At 35.6% G+C, this 19239-nt stretch overlaps 2 protein-coding genes across 3 annotated transcripts in view; one reads left to right on the forward strand and one right to left on the reverse strand.

Annotated features, from left to right (window-relative positions):
* CCDC150 (coiled-coil domain containing 150) overlaps window positions 1-19239 on the forward strand; it is a 139919-nt gene that overhangs the window by 119260 nt on the left and 1420 nt on the right. For both annotated transcript variants that reach the window (XR_012421331.1, XR_012421330.1), the window contains one exon: window positions 1303-1514. The gene's annotated coding sequence lies outside the window, so the exon portion shown is untranslated. The remainder of the gene's footprint in view (window positions 1-1302; window positions 1515-19239) is intronic.
* The window catches only part of GTF3C3 (general transcription factor IIIC subunit 3), a 35807-nt gene continuing 19035 nt past the window's right edge, over window positions 2468-19239 (reverse strand). Inside the window, exons 9-18 of the mRNA XM_005573812.5 lie at window positions 19030-19133; window positions 17352-17523; window positions 15339-15541; window positions 14914-15015; window positions 14022-14157; window positions 11885-12122; window positions 10699-10889; window positions 8878-9002; window positions 5510-5662; window positions 2468-3953 (exon numbers count right to left, since the gene is read on the reverse strand). Coding sequence (XP_005573869.1) covers window positions 3831-3953; window positions 5510-5662; window positions 8878-9002; window positions 10699-10889; window positions 11885-12122; window positions 14022-14157; window positions 14914-15015; window positions 15339-15541; window positions 17352-17523; window positions 19030-19133 — 1547 coding nt within the window. The 3' untranslated portion in view covers window positions 2468-3830. The remainder of the gene's footprint in view (window positions 3954-5509; window positions 5663-8877; window positions 9003-10698; window positions 10890-11884; window positions 12123-14021; window positions 14158-14913; window positions 15016-15338; window positions 15542-17351; window positions 17524-19029; window positions 19134-19239) is intronic.

Here is a 19239-nt window from a genome sequence, read left to right on the forward strand (position 1 = left end):
TCTCCTGCTGAAAACCTTGGCATAGATGTTTGGCCTAACTATGCTGGGCAAGCAGACCCCAGTTCAATTTAATAACATTGTTGAGATTTTTCATTAATTAATTAGTATTGGCATTTATTATAACTTCTAGCTTCCCTCCATGCAAATTTGACCACTCCTTATATTTTCACCTAAGTTGTTAATGTTAATGAACACGGCAGCATGTCATTTGCAGTTTGTCTCCAGTCTACATCAGTCTGTCAACATGCATTCTTTGAGTTCGGTCATTCTACCAGCTGAAGAACCAGCCACACTCCCATTCAATCCACAAGCATATCACAGCAGTCTTCCTCACAGACTCTGCTGAAACCCAGATACATAAAAAGTAAGGTAGTCCTCAGAACCACCAGTCTAGTACCAAGCAAAAAGTATATTTCCAGAATATTGAAGTGGAAGTTATTATAGAATCAAGGATATCTTATACAATGAATCCAAGGGTGAGAAGGCAGCTGGCCTTTTTGCTTGGAAGGAAGAGTAAGTATCCTAAGGAACATCACTTCTCCTGAGAGCACACAGATGGCTGGAATCATGCCAGGACTAACATGCCCAAGTGGTTTCCAGAATCCACCTTTTGCCCACTTAAAAAATTCAGTTCATTTGATCATTTTCTTCTGAGAATGCCTCAAAATTATAATTTGCAGTTTCATAGCATAGCCATTAGTATAGGGACTATAGACCTGGAGATATAGTTCATTTCTAGTCCCCCCTTACCCATATCCTCACCCACTATCTTGGCCATTAACTCCTTTCCTACCCTGTTCAGTGTTATGTTGGAGTATACGTTCTTTCAGTATTAACTATAGTATTATAATACTATTAGCGTTACAACACCACAGCAGGAACACTCCTCCTGTTCTTGCTCTGAACGATTTTGAAAAGCCTGTTTATTGTGGATTAGACTTTGTGACTCTACTTATAATTCAGCAACAAATTTTATATTCATTTCTGTTTGCTTTATACTCTTTCTTCCTATGAAAATAGCTAGAAAGCAGTAATGCTAAATTAAAAGATAGAATGGTGGTGGATCAGTTCAAATTTTTTTGTGTGTGCATTTAACAGAAAAACCCAAGCTGGTGTAAATATTTAAGTGGAAACTATAACAGAATCAAGGCTATCTTCTAGAACGAATCTAAGGGTAAGAAGGCAGCTGGCCTTAGGATAGAACTGAAAACTGGAAATCTCTGGGACTTCAGAGAACTCTCTCCTTCGCTCATCTTTACTTCTCTTAATGCATACATCTCACTTTTTTTTTCTTTCCAACAGAACGGGTTAACTGCTAGTTGGCCTAATTGTTCTGAAGTTCTGGCCCCACATGAAGGTTCTATTTCAAGTCTGAAATTCCCAGGGAAGGAGGGAGGAAACTCCTGATTGGCCCAGATTGATTCAGGAGCAGACTCCCTCCTCGATCAACTGTGACCACACAGGAGCAGCGGAATCTCAGTGCATGAAACAGATACCAGGACCCCACTGCTAAGGTGAGGATGGTAGGTAAGAGAATGAATGTGAGCTTTTAAAAAGATACCCCAAAAGATGTTTTTATACAGGGGTTTTGATGGGCTGAAGGCCTGGAAGACAGAAACACTGCCAGTGTCTTTTTTCTTTCTAAAATAAGCTTATACTTGGCTGGAAGCAGTGGCTCACACCTGTAATCCCAGCACTTTGGGAGGCTGAGGCAGGCGAATCACGAGGTCAAGAGATCGAGACCATCCTGGCCAACATGGTGAAACCCTGTCTCTACTAAAAATACAAAAGTTAGCTAGGCACAGTGGCGGGCACCTGTAGTCCCAGCTACTTGGGAGGCTGAGGCAGGAGAATCGCTTGAACCCGGGAGGCGGAGCTTGCAGTGAGCTGAGATCGTGCCACTGGACTCCAGCCTGGAGACACAGCCAGACTCCGTCTCAAAGAAAAAAAAAACTTAATGTTTGTTGTTACTCTGAACTGCAGCAACTGTGTTCTTCTGAAGGAAAATCTGAGCAAGGAGCAGGTTGCTAGTGATCTTGGAACATGCTATTTAATCTCTAGATATAAGGTGGTGATGACAATATCAATAACAACACCTACCTTGCAGTTCCCTGAGAGAAACAGAGATAACATATCCAAAGTGTTTAGCACAGTACTTAGCATATAGTAGCAGAGTAAAAACTCAGCAAATGGTAGCTATGATTTTAAAAGCTAAACAAACCTATGCAATATCAGCTTTTTTTTTTTTTCATTTTTCCTTAGGGAGACTTATTATTTCCTCCAAGGCTATTTAGTAGACACTGGAGCTACATACAGTCCAGTGAGCTAATTTAAGAGAGAAACTCAGAGCACAGAATGCTCAGTTCCACAGAATTCCAACACACTAGTCTAACTTATTACTGTATCTGTTACCTCTACCATTACCTGTAAATGGCATGAAGTAAAAAAAAAGCATGTGAAACAATTAACCTTAATTATAAAAATAAAATGTATTTAAATTATACACAGAGTACACAATATACTTATTACATACAAATTCTGCACTAGAAAGTTTTGTGTACAGTAGAAACAGTGGTAAGAATTCCTAATAAGTCCCTATTTTATTTGATCCTAAGCCTCTACTTGTTTCCCTGCCACAGTTGGGCTGGCTGTTACTAACCCATATGCACACTAATTACAGCTTTTATTTTTCCCTAAAAAGTTGTTATTGGCCGGGCACCGTGGCTCAAGCCTGTAATCCCAGCACTTTGGGAGGCTGAGACAGGCGGATCACGAGGTCAGGAGATCGAGACTATCCTGGCTAACACGGTGAAACCCCGTCTCCACTAAAAATACAAAAAACTAGCCGGGCGAGGTGGCGGGAGCCTGTAGTCCCAGCTACTCGGGAGGCTGAGGCCGGAGAATGGCGTAAACCCAGAAGGCGGAGCTTGCAGTGAGCTGAGATCCGGCCACTGCACTCCAGCCTGGGTGACAGAGCGAGACTCTGTCTCAAAAAAAAAAAAATTGTTATTAAGCTAACAGTATATCTAAAAAGTATGGTTAACTTAAATTCAAAAACATGTAATAGTGGAGATGAGTAAAAGGCTTTTATGTCGTGTTTTTACTCAGGAGTATGTCCTTTATTCCATATATACTACTTGCCCAGTCTTATATTCTTTGTGATCTTGAAATGGAAGCCATGTCCTGTTGTTGAACAAGCTCTTCTCTATTTTTTCATCAACCACAAATATAGATGAAGCATTTTTTTATTTGCCTTGGAGCAATATGTTTTGAATTAAGCCCAGCATCCCATGTTTCAGTTGAGGTAGCTAAGATACATGCAGGTGAAAAGTAAAAGACTAAATTATTTGTCTTCCACCTACGACATAACTATTTTAAATAATTTTCTTAGGTGCTTAGTTGTCATGACCATGACATCATCAAGAGTCCCACTTTGTCTTCCCCTTAATAATAAACAACCTCTGTTTATACGTATTTGAAAAACTGCCTCATGTGATACTGACAGAGCTATAGTATTAAATACAAAGCTAAAGTGAGTTAAAAATAGTGTATTCAACTGCAAGCTAGCTCAAAGGCTTATATGTCCATTTCAGCATTGGGAACAATTTCACTATAGAATGCGAAAGGAAAATGACAGAATATACAAATTTTTGTAGGAATAATTTTGCATATATACCACAAGATAATTATTACATATTAAAAATAAATACAGTGTTAGGTAATTCTGAAATTGTCATTTCTGTTTTGGAGTTACGAATAATAAGCCCTGAGACAGAAGATACTGGTCCTCACACAGCAGCTGCCATTACTCCATTCTCAGTTGCGGTGCTTTATATAGAACAATAGGTATACAGAAGCCTTTGAGCCATTCCGGTATTCCCACTGCTCTGATAAATGAGAGACAAGTTGTAGGCAATATCTCTTCGTAAGTCTAACTGGTCAACTTCTATGCCCTAGGGAGAAAAAGATACCCTTATGTTTAATATTTCCAACTGTCAATCAGGACAATTTTATGGCAAATTAATAGTTATAAGTGTAAGTTTTCAAAAGCTATTACAGCTCATATACTAAAAAAAATAATAAAACTAAGCATATACCTTGGATCAATGCTGATTCAGTTTACAGTTATTATCAAATATTTTAACTGTCTAGCCAGTAATTTAAAGTCTCACCCACAAACTACAGCAGAATAAACGCCAGATGAATTTTGGATTTAAGAGTTAAAAAAAAAAAAATCCATAAAAGAAAAAATACAATGGGATAATATAATCTTGAGTAGGAAAGGTCCTTTTCATGATAGCAAAAGTAGCAACTATAAAGGGAAAGATATGTATGACTTCATAAAAAACTTCTCTGTGTAAAAATAACATAATATTAAATGAACACCAATGACCAGATGGGAAAAAATTCCTATGCTATTATGGAAAGGCATATAAAGTGTAGGTTTAGGAGGGATACAACAAACTGACTACAATATTACCTCAGGGGTATTATAGTTTTTCCCACATATATAACAAAGCAATGAATTCAATGGAATAGATTAGACCTATGTTTCTAATCTTCCCCAATACAAAAACTTTGGGTCAACTAAAAAAAAAATCTGCAACAATTAAAAATGATACCTATAAAGCTCAAGTAACAAGATTTAACAATATTTATGAAATAACACTGTATAAAACAACCTTTAATAAACAACCTCTTAGGTGTATTTGAAAAACTGCCTCAAGTAATATTGACAGGGCTAGAGTATTAAATGCAAAGATGAATAAATGGTGTGAGTAAACAATAGTGTTTTTATACATATAAAAAAAGTATATATGAATATGCATATATACCTATTTATACATATACATATGCATATATAATATAAAATGTGTATGACATACATATATAAATATGTATACAATATGTAAATAGTATATATATAAAAACAGCATCACTATAAAAATATATATTCATTTGTTTAAACTGAACAGTAATAGAAAACAATTGTGAGGGAATACAGGGATTATGAGTTTTTAAAGTTTTTTCTAATACAGTGCTATGTTAAAATATATTTAAAAATTAACCTATTTCAGGATTGAAAATAAAAATCAGACTTTAAACATAGATCATCATAGTACTGGCAACACTACCCTATCTTAAAAATAAACTACATTAATACTGGTCTTTCATCTTTATAAAGAAACATGTGAGTTACACTTGGAAACAGTCACAATATTCTTTAATATTCAGACTTTATGTCTACCAGTTCCTGTCTGTAAAGCATAGGAACTACCTTGGGAACTAAAATGCTCACAGCCACAAGCTGTATATGTTCACATGGTTGCTGGTCAAGTCTTGAGGCTCAGATGTGAAAGATCTAACTGTTGCTGAATATAATTACATAAATGTACTGAATAAGAGAAAATACATTTTAATATAGAAACTATTATTTACTGTCTGGAATTAGCTAACTGCACTTATCTACAGACAGATGAAGTGTCTCAGTTTTAAAAATGTACAATACCTCTACCACAAGTGGAGGGAGCTCCAGGGCCTTCTGATAATAGTGGATTGCAAGATGAATCAGCCCCAACTGATGAAGGCCACGGCCCAAATTGTAGAATGATTCCTGGCAGGGCCCACGTAAACTGAGGTATCGATTAAGAAAGGAAAAGCCCTAACCAAAAAGAGAAAGATAATTCAATATTTCACTGATTTGACAACGACGTACTAGACCACTGCATTACCAGGTGCTGAAAATACAAATATTTTTTAAAAACATATCTGCTTAGTGTCCTATTACTGTATAGTATTATGGTATAGTTAGGTGTCAACATTATAGCTCTTTTGAAGATGTAAGAATTTTTTTTAGCCAGGGATAAATATTCACAGAAAACAAAGCCAAACGTTACAACTAGCTACCAGAGATTCATAATCTACAAGTACACAAAACTTTTAAAAAATAATTTCAAGTTGGCTTGTGCTGTTATAGGCCAATAAACTTTTTGATGTGAGATTGATGCCTAAAAGCTTGAGCAAGATATAAAATAATGATAATGTACAAAGGTTTCCTCTCAGGAGCAAATTCACTTGAGTATACTTAACATTTTAGGGTAAATTTTACCTTTTATAAGTTACTTCTCAGGACTTTAATAACCTCTTAACCTAAAAAACTGGATTTTTTTTCTCCTGAAAGCTTCTGAGTCAAAGATTTATGGAGAAACTATTTCAGAGCACAGCTACAATGACGCTGACTCCCTGTGGGTCACACAGTCCAAAAAACAACTTGTTTCTTTACCTCTTCTCATATTCACTTTCCCTTTTAATACAGCTTCCGCTTTTATCATCCACTGAAATTACAAATTGCAAAGGTCCAAGAGTCCTGAGTAATCAAATATATGACCAGATAATTAAGAATAAATCAACTAATTTATGAATATAGAATATAAAATGTAATTATTCTCTAGATGATCTGCTATATAGTTAAGTGGTCACAAATTTTCCTTTATAAATAGGTAAATAATAAAAATGAATTATTTAGGGGTAGTAATACTCATGGTCAGTATACAAATCATACTTTCTGCATAATAAAATAACCTATTTGTGTGACTACGACCTCTATTCCACTGAAACACACAGCTCTCTTAAGTACCAGCAGACTATCTGACTGTTAATTGCAAAGAAATATCAAGTCTTCATAGTTAAAAATGACAAGACAAATTTAAAGACAAAAATATGAGGAAAAAAGGAATAGGAATCTCAGATGAATTGTTGTAATGCAAATGAACCTCTAGGTCCTCTAATACAATAATGGAATTACTTGCTGCTCTTTAAGAAATGTTTAACAAATTCAAGGGGATAATCTGAAAGACTATTCAAATAATATTTAGTGATTTTAAAAACTAGACAATGTGGGCAACCACTTTACTTTATAGATACAGTGAATTATCAAATTTAAAAACTGCAAAACAAATTCTATTGTTCTATTCTGTTCTGTTCTCCCAGATGGAGTCTTGCTCTATCACACAGGAGTGCAGTGGTGCGATCTCAGCTCACTACAACCTCCACCTCCTGGGTTCAAGTGATTCTCCTGCCTGACCCTCCTGAGTAGCTGGGATTACAGGCACACGCCACCACACCTGGCTCATTTTTGTATTTTTAGTAGAGACCAAGTTTCACCATATTGGCCAGGCTGGTCTCAAACTCCTGACCACAAATGATCCACCCACCTCGGCCACCCAAAGTGCAGGGATTACAGGTGTAAGCCACCGTGCCCAACCAAAAACACACAGTTTAAATGGAAGAGAAAAGAGTTATTTTGACATTATGTTACATTTCCAACATTTTGTTATATTTCAAACATTTAAATCAAATTAATCACTAAAGGGCCCAATGTACTTACTGTCTATATAATATTAAATAAAGGTAGAAGTGAGGAAACATGAATGATTTTACTTTTAATATAATATAAAGGTAAGAAAGATAATAAACCATAAAAAAAATATTTTTTAGGTAGTGTAACAGAAAACTATAGTCTTGTAGCAGGAAGAAAGATAAATAAGAGAACAGTTTCAGAAACGACGCTATTTACAATAAAATCTGCTTCTCAGAAATTTTTATGGAAAATGTTTAACATACACAAAAGAGATTAGTCCAATGAACTTCCATATACTCATTACCTCTTGTTTCATCTCTACCTCCAACCATTTGAAACCTATTTAACTATAGAAGTAATTTGAAATTTAGCTTCCATATTACCTTGAAGTACATGAATTTTTGTCCTATAAAGCCCAAAAACTACATCTTTTACATATTTAATGAGTTAATCCATAAGATTTTCCTATCAATTTTTGCCAGAATTTTATGAGGGCAAGAAATTCCACCTGTGTACTTACTCACTGCTATGTCCCCAGTTCCTGGCACAAAATAAGCGCTCACTACATTTAATTTATACACAATCCTACATTACTTAATACAGCAAATAGTATCCAATAAGGAAGAAAAAGAAGCTTTGAGGAAAAGGTAGATAGAATACAAAAAAGGAAAAATTTAGAAGTTTCTGTTTTTCAGGTTTTTAAAAAAACTTATTATAGAAATTTTCAAATATACAACAGTAAAGAGACCACCTTAATGAACCCATACCTAGTTTCAACTGTCATCACCGTTTTAATGCAGGGTTTATTTTAACCATTTTACTGTAAAAGAAACAAAAGCCCCTTACTAGACCCTGCAACTCCATTCGAGTCAACATTTTCTTTCCTTTCTCACCTATTTAATAAAAGACATGTCTATACCATATCATATTTTGGAAACATCAAACATACAAAAATGAAATCATAGAAATGTAAGTGCTGAAGGCAGAGTAGTGAACAAGACAGACAAGATTTCTGATCTCTTGGACTTTATACTCTTATTAGAAGAGACATGCTATTAAAGTAGATAACACGAAACATAATTTGAAATTATGATAAGAACCACAAAGAAAATTTTAAAAGAACAATTTGTTGGTGATGGTGTAAGGAAACAGGCACAATCATATTACTGGATGTATAATTATTTTGTTTAAACTACTTTAAGTGAATCTTCAGTACCTAAGATGGCTAGAGACCTTGAGACACCAGACATACGGAAGCCTGCCAGTGCATTCCTCCAGATTCTGCCTGTGTCTTTGTCCCTAAAGATCTGGCTGTGTACCTTTACTATATCGCCGTAGTAAGTCTTAACCATGAGTATAACTATGCGCTGAGTGCTGAACACTGGGTAAGTGTTGGGGACTCCCGTCATGTGTACTGAGCATTGTGTATTACTTTTGAAGCAGGATTTTAAAAAAAAGTATTAAGTATATTCATTTTTAAGAAACAAATCAAGTAACGAGAAATTTGAATGAATTACCTGTACAATAAGAGCATGTCTCCGTAACACATACTTCTGAGATGCCATATGAATAAAGGTCAGGCCTATACAGAGGCTATAGAGAGGTTCATCAGGGTGAGTGCGAAAGGCTTGCACATACTGTCCTGGAAAACGAGCAGTGGTGTCAGACGGTGTGACAAGAACAGAGTTCTTTATTTCTTCAACACTTTTAAGGCTAAACAAACATTACTGATTTTAACATACATAAGGTGGACATTCTAAAATATCAACCAGAGACCTATTAATCTGAATTTTAAAACAATGTATAAAATATAATTAGAACAAGTTCCCCATGAATGTATGCTGACCATGAAGATTAATATGAGGAACTAAATTAACTTTTTCTAGGCACAGCTAGACATTTCCATGTAAAGTAATACTTCCAAAATAAACAATTTATCAGCTGCAGTCATTAAATCTATTTTATAACCTTAAATTTATTTTGAAAATAGAGGATGTGTGTTTTGGGGAACATTTTCGTAGAATCAGTTGATCTGTTTTATAAATTCAAATGTGGTGGATCATGGAGGTGAGAAGAGGAAAGCTTTGTTTTGTTTTTTAGACTACGGGTGTTGTTTTCCCAAATGTAGCAACTATTTTGTTTTTTCTGAAAAAGCTAAATGTATCCAATAACAGAATAAGAATTTGGGGTTTTATGAATTACATGTATTCCATATATACAATCATCTCTTGTCAAAAGCCTAATCATATGCAGTAGGGGAATTTAAGCAAGTTTTTCTCATAAAGGAATAACATATAGTGTATCACATATAGATGAAAATTTCTATTCCTTCTGGCTTCTATTCTGGAAGGAACGGCACCACAGAATCTCTTAGGCAGCAAAGATGGTACACTGCCGTTTGTCTGTGATTTTAACCTTTTGTAAAAGTTTCTAATATAGGAAAATAAAATATTTATATTTTCTTAATATAAAACAATTCCACAAAGCACACACAAAAGAGGAATGTTTCAACATCTGATGTTTGAGGTTACTGGATGAACAATGATAAAAATACTAGCCATACACAAGGAATCATGAAAGTATTAAATAGCCAAAAACCATAGTTTACTCATAAGAAGTAAATCTGGCAACACCAGCTTTTAGGCAGTTGGACATGCATGCCTAATTTTAAGTTTAAACATTTAGTTATTTTTCCACTTGTTTGCTTCTTTTTTTTTAAAGGAGACTCTGCAAGTAATACTTGTTTACTTCTGATTCCTTATTACAGAAATTCCCTATTATAAATGACTAATGAAGTTTCCTTGAGTTTAATTAGAATTAGTAAGCACTACATAAATAAACCTTAATATGGACTTATCTCCTAAAGGAATGAACTTTCAGCAAATCTTGAACACGTTTTGCATATAGCAAATTAAAATCAGGTGACAAAAGCATCCATAATTAACAAAAATCATTTTAAAAATAAATAGGCCTAAGAAGGGAGAATTGACCTTTAAAATGAATTTTATAAGACCTATATCAGCCTTTTACAACCAAAGCTTAATAAGAATAACAAATATTAATATTAGTAATTATTATCATTTTTGCTACTATATCCACTTACTATATGTGCCAGGCACTGTTTTAAGTTCTTTATATTGACTCATTTAATTTTCACAATAATCTACAAAGTAGGTCCAATTATTATCTCCATTTTAAAGATAAAGAAACTGAGACAGGAGGAGGTAGAATAATTTGTCGCAGTGGGGCTGCTAATTAACCCAGACAGTTCCACTCCAGAGGCTAGGCTCTTCACCACACTATTTATGCGCTACAAAGTCACGTGCCAGGACACTTACCAAGCGCATGCTTAAAACTACCAGATACAAATGCATTGTGTCCATTTAAGACACACAGGGCATGATTTTCTGGGTTTTTCAGCATCAAACGGAGACAGAAGCGATGATGTCGTACATCTTGGGAGTGCATGGTAACTTGATTGAAAATGTTCCAGAGCTGGGGTTTATTGACATTTTCCATTACCATTATCCTAAAATTGCAGGAAGAGGGTAAGGGAGAAAATAATGTAAAAATCTTCCTGATTTCTAAAAATGAAACCCTTCAGTGCTGTCCTACCAGCACTGAAATGTACCATCCTCTAACAAGGAAAAGCAGACAGTTTCAATCTATTTAAAGCAAAACTCTCCTACGCAATAAAAGATTTTTCCCAGAAAATGTTGCTTTAGTGTTTCTACATCTTATTTCTACTTTCAACAAAACTTTTAAACTAAAACAGAAGCAAGTGGTTTAGGTTTCACTTTTTCTCTCCTTGCCCACTATAGCTGCAGTACTGAATAGTAACTCATAATGATATTTGTCAGGCATTGGCCGGGCACGGTGGCTCACACCTGTAATCCCAGCACTTTGGGAGGCCGAGGCGGGTGGATCACCTGAGATCAGGAGTTCGAGACCAGCCTGACCAACATGGAGAAACGCCGTCTCTACTAAAAATACAAAATTAGCTGGGCCTGGTGGCACACGCCTGTAATCCCAGCTACTTGGGAGGCTGAGGCAGGAGAATCGCTTGAACCCAGAAGGCAGAGGTTGCAGTGAGCCAAGACCATGCCACTGCACTCCAGCCTGGGCAACAGGACTGAAACTCCATCTCAAAAAGAATAATAATAATAATAATAATGATAATATTTGCCAAGCATTGTTAGAAGGCATAACAACTCCTTTAACCTTCATCATAACCCTATGAGATGGTAGTATTATGATAACCTTTTATAAGTGGGAAGACTGTGGCACTAGAGATTACCTAACTAGCCTAAGGTCACGTAGCCAGTAGGCATCAGGGCTGGGATTTGAACCCAGAAAGTCTGGTCCTAGAGTGCATCTTCTCATATACTGCCTCTTGAGAATCACCAATGAACTGAATTAACCAGTTTATTAATAGGACAGCCAAAAGTAAAGTAGCTTCTAAATCAAAGTACATTTACTTACTCTATTAAAGAATCTAACTAAAATAAATAACTGGGAAGTCACCTGATATAGTTGTATGCCTTTCTGAAATTTTTGTCCAGAATTGCAGCAGACAGACCAAAGTATTCTAGTTCTTTGCGTTTTTGCCTGTCATCATAAAATGAGTAATATTCCAATGAGGAATCTACAAGCAACTCAGCCTCTTGAAATCGGGATAGGTCACATAAGGAGTATATGGCCTTCAACAGAAGATTCCACCAGTCATCCTTTGTCAAGACGCTTGTAAGCACAGCAAATATTGCTAAAATGAGACCAATGAAAACCAGTTAGGACGCTGCATTTCCAGAAATAGCAGTATTAGAAAAATTCACATAATCAATTTTAAGATAAGCTTAATAACCATGAGCCTAAATTGTTGCCAGTGCTCTCTGGACAAAGATGAGAAAGGGTGGTTGCTTACACTCCTTCAATACTACCTCTTTCTACTCTGCCAGTTTAACCACCTGCATTCCCAGGCATCTGATTCGGACTTGTTCTCTACAAGTTCCAGCTAGTTCCATCTGCATTTCTCCATGCTAGCTAGGATATATCTCCTCCAGGGTAGAACAAGTGTACTTTCTATGACTGCAGTCCCATAGAGAAGTGGTCCCAACCTTTTTGGCACCAAGGACCAGTTTCATGCAAGGCAATTTTTCCATGGACCGGGGATGAGAAGGATGGTTTCAGGATAATTCAAGCACATTACATTTATTGTGCACTTTATTTCCATTATTATGTTGTAATATATAATGAAATAATTGTACAACTCACCGTAATGTAGAATCAGTGGGAGCCCTGAGCTTGTTTTCCTGCAACTAGACAGTCCCATCTGGGGGTGGTGGGAGACAGTGACAGATCATCACGCATTCAATTCTCATAAGGAGCATGCAACCTAGATCCCCCGCATGGGCAGTTTACAATAGGGTTTGCACTCCTATGAGAATCTAACACTGCTGCTGATCTGACAGGAGGGGAAGCTCAGGTGGGAATGTTCGCTTGCCCACCCACTACTAACCTCCTGCTGCGCGACCCAGTCCCTAGCAGACCACGGACTGGTACCAGGGTTGGGGACCCCAGTGATAGAGGATTACATACATACGGGCATTCAAATGTTTGCTTAGCAAAAGACTTCAAATTCATACTTTGAGATTCAAGTTATCTTTTTCTGATCTCAATTTTCTCTGCCTTAAAATGTCTCTTTAACAACCTCCTTCTCTTCCTTAGTTCTCTGTAAAAAGCCTCCCTTTTATAGCCCTTAAGAAATATCAAAAGCCATAAAAAATTTTACTGTCTTTGATCCAATAATTTTCCTTCTGAGAATCTATCCTAAACAATCAAAATATGGACAAATCTGTATCTATGAATATGCTCACTACATTACTGCTTACAAAAGAAAATTGTCAAAAGTGATCATATGCCAAACAATAAGAAAATGATTAAATAAATTATGGAACCACTATCCAATGGAATATTACACAATCCTTAAATATAATAACTGAAGAGAACAGAGCAAGATGATGAAATGTCTATCCTGGTACACCAGTGTAATGTGATCCTCACCATGATAAAATTTACAAAACAAAACCAAACCTTATGAGCCTACGAAAAACTAACCATGGACCTCCAGTGAGGAATCACTGAAAGAAAACAGGCAGATCACACAGAGAGAAAAATACAACATAAGAAAACATGGTTGAAAACACAAGCTGCAGAGGTAGAAGCTGTCATCTTTTAAAGTTATATTACTTGAGACTAGGTCTCACAGCAACTTATTTTCAGAGTTTCTATGACTATTGCTACATTTGTTAAAAATTATTTCATAGAGAATGGAATATATATAAGTGAGGTCTCTGGACAAATAATCTATACTGTCATCTAATCTACACAAATTTCTTAAAATATATTTTCTTTTTAAAAAGTCAAAGTTTTGTTTTACTGCTTTCACAGGAAGATCCAAGCAGATGCTTTCCTCTGAATTTTTTTAACTTAAAGTATTTACATTTAGCCTTTCCTTTTTAACAATGAATGAGTTTATTACACGTGAGAGATTTAGATTAGAAAATCTCATTTTATTTGAAAAGGGTATTTTCAATTAATTACTTCATGAGTCTTTTTCAATTCAGCCAAATTTTATATAACATAATGCAAATGAAGTTATTACCTTTTGCATCACAATTTGCTGACTCTTGGTCATTGCTGTCTGATATTTTGTCTCTTGATACTTTAATAAGATAGAGATGCCTCTCTCCAGACTTGGAACTGGATATCAAACAAACTTGGGCTCGATTCATTGCTACCTGAATTAAAGATGAAAATTTCAGATTTTTTAAACAATAACTTTTTTGTTTAGAGACAAAGTCTTGTTATGTTGGCTCAGGCTGGATTTGAACTCCTAAGCTCAAGCGATCCTCTCACCTCAGCCTCCCGAGTAGCTGGGACCACAGACACACGCCACCATACCCAGCTCTAAATAATAATTTTTTAAAGAAAACCTATGGGTCACAGGTGCCACAAGACTGAAAGCTCCCTCAGTAAGAAAAAAAAAAAAACCAAATTACTACATTACAAAGCTAAAATTAGAATGAACTGACTTATTTTTTTCTTACCAAAGGAATTTTGGTCACATTCCTCACCTCAGAAAGAAAAAAGGCAATTCACATTACCATTATAACATGTATACACACACATCCCCAGAGACACACCCACAGAGCTACCTCCCTGCAAATAAGCCAGACTCAGAAAGAATATTAGATCTGGAAAACACTTTTGCAAAGTGAGTAATTTTGGCACATAGTTCTGTCTACAGGGCCAATATCTGATAGTCCTATAGTGCTCACTTTTCTAAATATGTACTAGGGAAGATTTTCACTTAAGCTACTGTCAAGAACTTTCAGTCATATACCAATAATCTCTAGCTTTTTTTTATCTTTCACTTTAAAAAGTTTGAGTTTAATGAAGTAAAACAATTATCAAATAGTATAAGCTATGTTTAAATGAAATACTAAACATTTTAAAAGTCAACAAGGCTAACATGAAGAAAGATCATTACCCACCTTTAAAAGCATGGCTAACATAGTAAGTAAGGTATCCACATAACCATACATTTTGCCTTGTGAAAACAATAGAGTAGAACGATGAAGCAATAACTTCAGTTCCTAAACAAATAAGCACATGATGATGAGCCTAACAAGATTCCTTTTCTATAAATTGTTTTATTTGCATAGAAACATTTTTAAAAACCAAACTTTAAAAACATTTGCTTTATGGTCTTTCACAATAATTAAGAGCCAATATTTTAAAAACTGTAATTTGTAATAAGTGGCTGAAACCTAATACTTAAAATCATTTTTCAAAAACATTGAATTTAATACACTAAAATAAAATTTTGGATATAAGCTGTAGAGACATCCTTAACTGAGGAGAAAGTTCTAAAATATAATGTACCACGAAAAACTTCCCTCTATGTGACATGGCCCACCTGCTGTGCAGCATTTGCATCCTGTGCTAAAGTATCTGGATCATACATTGGTTCCAGAGCTTCCAGGGCTTTCTCAGGCCGGCCCAGCTGCTGCTGAAGGGTAGAAAGTGAAATCCTTGCATCCAAATGGAGTGGGGCCAGATCAACCACCTTGCCATAGCTTTCGGCAGCTCGCTCCATATAGCCTAAGGCCTTTAAACATTCTAAGATGATGTTAAAATAAAGCATAAGTATGAACTACAGATTTGTAAACTGGTCAAAATTACTTTCCATTTTAAAAGAAATACAGCAATGTAAAAAATTATAACAAGAAATGAATGCGTATTTCTAGTACTTTAAAACTATCCCTAATCTCTATTAATCAGTCGATCTCTCATGAATTTAAATTGCTAAGGAGTAATCAGTGTATACATATAATTTAGGGTTCTGCTTTATTCATTGAGCATTACATTTTAAACACTGTCTTCACTGGCATCTTGAATGGTTACATAGTAATCAAATTGATTATTTAATTATATTATTTGCCATTTAGGTTGTTTCTAAACTTTTACTCTAATAATACTACAGTAAACATCTTCATATATATAAACCAGAGCGCACAATTGGCAGACCAGTGTAACCCACAGGTATGTTTTATTAGCCCATTTTACTTTAAAATAATAATTTCATTATTATGATGACCATCATCTTTAGGTTACATTTTGATAATAAAGGAAGAACACTAATATGGATGGATCATCACAGTGACATTTCTTACATTTTCTCATTTTTCACTTTAAAAACATTTTGTTATTTTGTTATGTTACAAGCACTGAATTCCTCTAATTATCTTTCTTATATACTGATCCCAAATTTCTTTACAATTTTTAGATGACTGAGATTTTACCTTTCATTCATCTCAAGCCACATGGGCTCAAAATGGAAACAGCATTTATCAGAATCATGACTAAATAGGATGTTTAAAGTACATACTATTAGTAACACAGGGGCAGTTTCAATGTCACAGCCCTAATTAGAAAGGCAATAAAAACTCAAATATCCTGCTCATGTCTTTAAAATTCAAATTTCACAAATAATGCAACTTTTCATGATGGTATTACATTTGTATTCATATTCATTCATCTAAACGGAAAAGTGTTATCTTAATCATTAAGTGCTCTCTTTCCTAGTTCGTATCTATGATGTGAGTGCACTACTGACCCAAAATGCCAATCAATGCTTCTCTAGTTATAGACAACTTTCTGTCATCATATAATACTTAAGAGCCATTAGAATTTTCTGCCATCACACAGTATTTGAAACCAAAATTATTCGATTTTTAAAGCGTCTTTTATGTTGACTCAATAAGAAATCCTATTAGAATACTTTTTGCTTTCATGTAAGAGCCATTAGAGTTTTCTGCCATCACACAGTATTTGGAACCAAGACTATTCGATTTTTAATGCGTCTTTTATGTTAACTCAATAAGAAATCCTATTAGAATACTTTTTGCTTTCATGTATTTCTTCAAAACATTTAGTCATGTTTCTTAAGCTATTTTTTCCAGTCTAAATGATTCACTTCAGATTACTATGGACTTAGGCACAGTGTAATAAATGGCTGATAAAACCCAATTTTAAGCATGTATGGCTCAAAGAGCATTGAAAAATATATTAATTTTTCCCAAAATAACATATTAAATCTATAAAAACTCTTCAAAATTAGGTTTTGCCCCAAGTCTGATAATCCTTTACTAGAAACCAGAGCCTATGGTTAAGACAGGTTCAAGACAGGCATTTAAGGGAAATGAGTCCTTCTACTTCACTCTGGCATCATTAAGTAAATCGTTCCTCCAAAGCATTAGTGATGGGGAAATCACTGAGTAGCCTAGCAAGACAATTTAAAACACTGACTTTCAAAAAACTCCCCTGAAACCAGAAATACTTGCACTCTAATAATTATTACCATCTTGGGAAAGTAAGTTCTTGGCTGCTTATAAGATTAAAACTTCTTCCTCCCACAAAAAAGTGTTACCTGCATGACGAAGCCAAACTACTGCAAGGTTGTATCTTTCAGAGCAAACAAGAGCACTGAGGAGGGGAAGTGCAGAATTATATTCACCAACATCCAGAAAAGCTTCAGCAACATCTAGGTATAGGTCTCCCATATCTTCAGGATTCTGTTCTACTAGTGTTGTCAAGAGAGGCTAGACCACAAATAAAAGCCTGAAGTTAAACATTCATTACAAACGTGCACATCTATCTATAGGTTTTTTTCTCTTTTTTTTTGAGACAAAGTCTCTCCCTGTCACCCACGCTGGAGTGCAGTGGCAGAATCTCGGCTCACTACAACCTCTGCTTGCTGGGTTCAAGTGATTCTCGTGCCTTAGCTTCCTGAGTAGCTGGGATCACAGGTGCATACCACCAAGCCCAGCTAATTTTTGTATGTTTAGTAGAGACAAGGTTTCACCATGTTGGCCAGGCTAGTCTCAAACTCCTGGCCTTAAGTGATCTATCCGCCTCGGCCTCCCAAAGTCTATAGCTCTCTTTTTAAACTACGTATCAGTTATATGAGGCAAGCTGAAAAGGAGCAGGGCTTAATAAAACCAGCTTTATATGATCAATTTTCTGTTCACTTCTGCATCTTTATTTTAAATAACTCATACCCATTGAACACATTTTGTGGATCTGTTTAAAGACAGGCATTGCAGGAACTAAGACACAGCTAATCTGTTTTGCTCTTCCTCTAACCAGCACAACATCCTGTGCCTCAGGGCTTCTGTGTCTGCTGATGTTTTTGGAAAGCTGTTTCCTTAGATATCCCCATGGTTTACTTCCTCACTTCCTTCAGGTCATTATTCAAATGTCACCTTTTTTTTCTTTTTTTTTTTTTTTTTTTTTGAGACAAGGTCTGCAATCTCTACCTCCTGGGCTCAAGCAATCCTCCCACCTCACCTCCCAAGTAGCTGGCACTACAGGTGTGTGCCACCACACCCAGCTAAATTTTTTGTATTTTTTGTAGACATAGGGTTTCACCATGTTGCCCAGGCTGGTCTTGAACTCCTGACCTCAAAAGATCCGCCCGCCTCAGCCTCCCAGTGCTTGGATTTTAAGTGTGCACCATGGTGCCCTGCCAAATGTCACCTCATCCCCTATTGAAAACTGCAACTTTTCCCTGCCCCCAATATTCCTTATTTTCCTCCTTTTTTTCCAGAACACTTATCACCAGCCAATGTCCTGTATATGTTATTTATTTGTTTTATTATCGAATCCCATTAAAACAAAAAAGCATCCCAACCCATGAGGGTATGGATTTGTATATTTTACTCAATACCTTATCCTAAGGTTTACAAAGTAGATGCTAAGTACTTTTTTTTTTTCAATAATATACTTGGTCCAAAGTCAGCAAAAAAGAATAGCTGTCAGAATTATTGTCTAATTGTCTAATGACAATCTCAAATTGTCTAAAGACAATCTCAAATTATGATCTTTAGATTGTTATTTTAAAAGAAAAATAAATTACTATAAGCCCAATTGCAAAACAATTTTAGTTTTCATAATGTATTCATACAAAATTATTTGATGCCTACTGTTACCTCCCTGGTTATTAAGAAATGTGAAACTCTAGGGTCAAGTTATAATTTCTTGACATCTAAAGAAAACAGATGGTGCATTTGATCTCAAGTATCTCAAGTACAGATCTTGTTACATACGTTAAGTGGTTCAAGAATGTTGAGATGTACAAGGCAGACCATCAACTTCACTGTGATATCTATTGGCACACCATCAGGTATAGTGCAGGTGACATTCTCAGGAGCTGGGGAATACACAGACAAGAAGCAGTTCCTATATGCAAGCTTAAGATGTGTATCTTCTATGTAAGGCCTCATTTATTTCAATCAAAGCAAACGATTCTACAGTCA

Source organism: Macaca fascicularis, chromosome 12 (assembly GCF_037993035.2).
Source record: "Macaca fascicularis isolate 582-1 chromosome 12, T2T-MFA8v1.1".
NCBI lineage: Eukaryota > Metazoa > Chordata > Mammalia > Primates > Cercopithecidae > Macaca > Macaca fascicularis.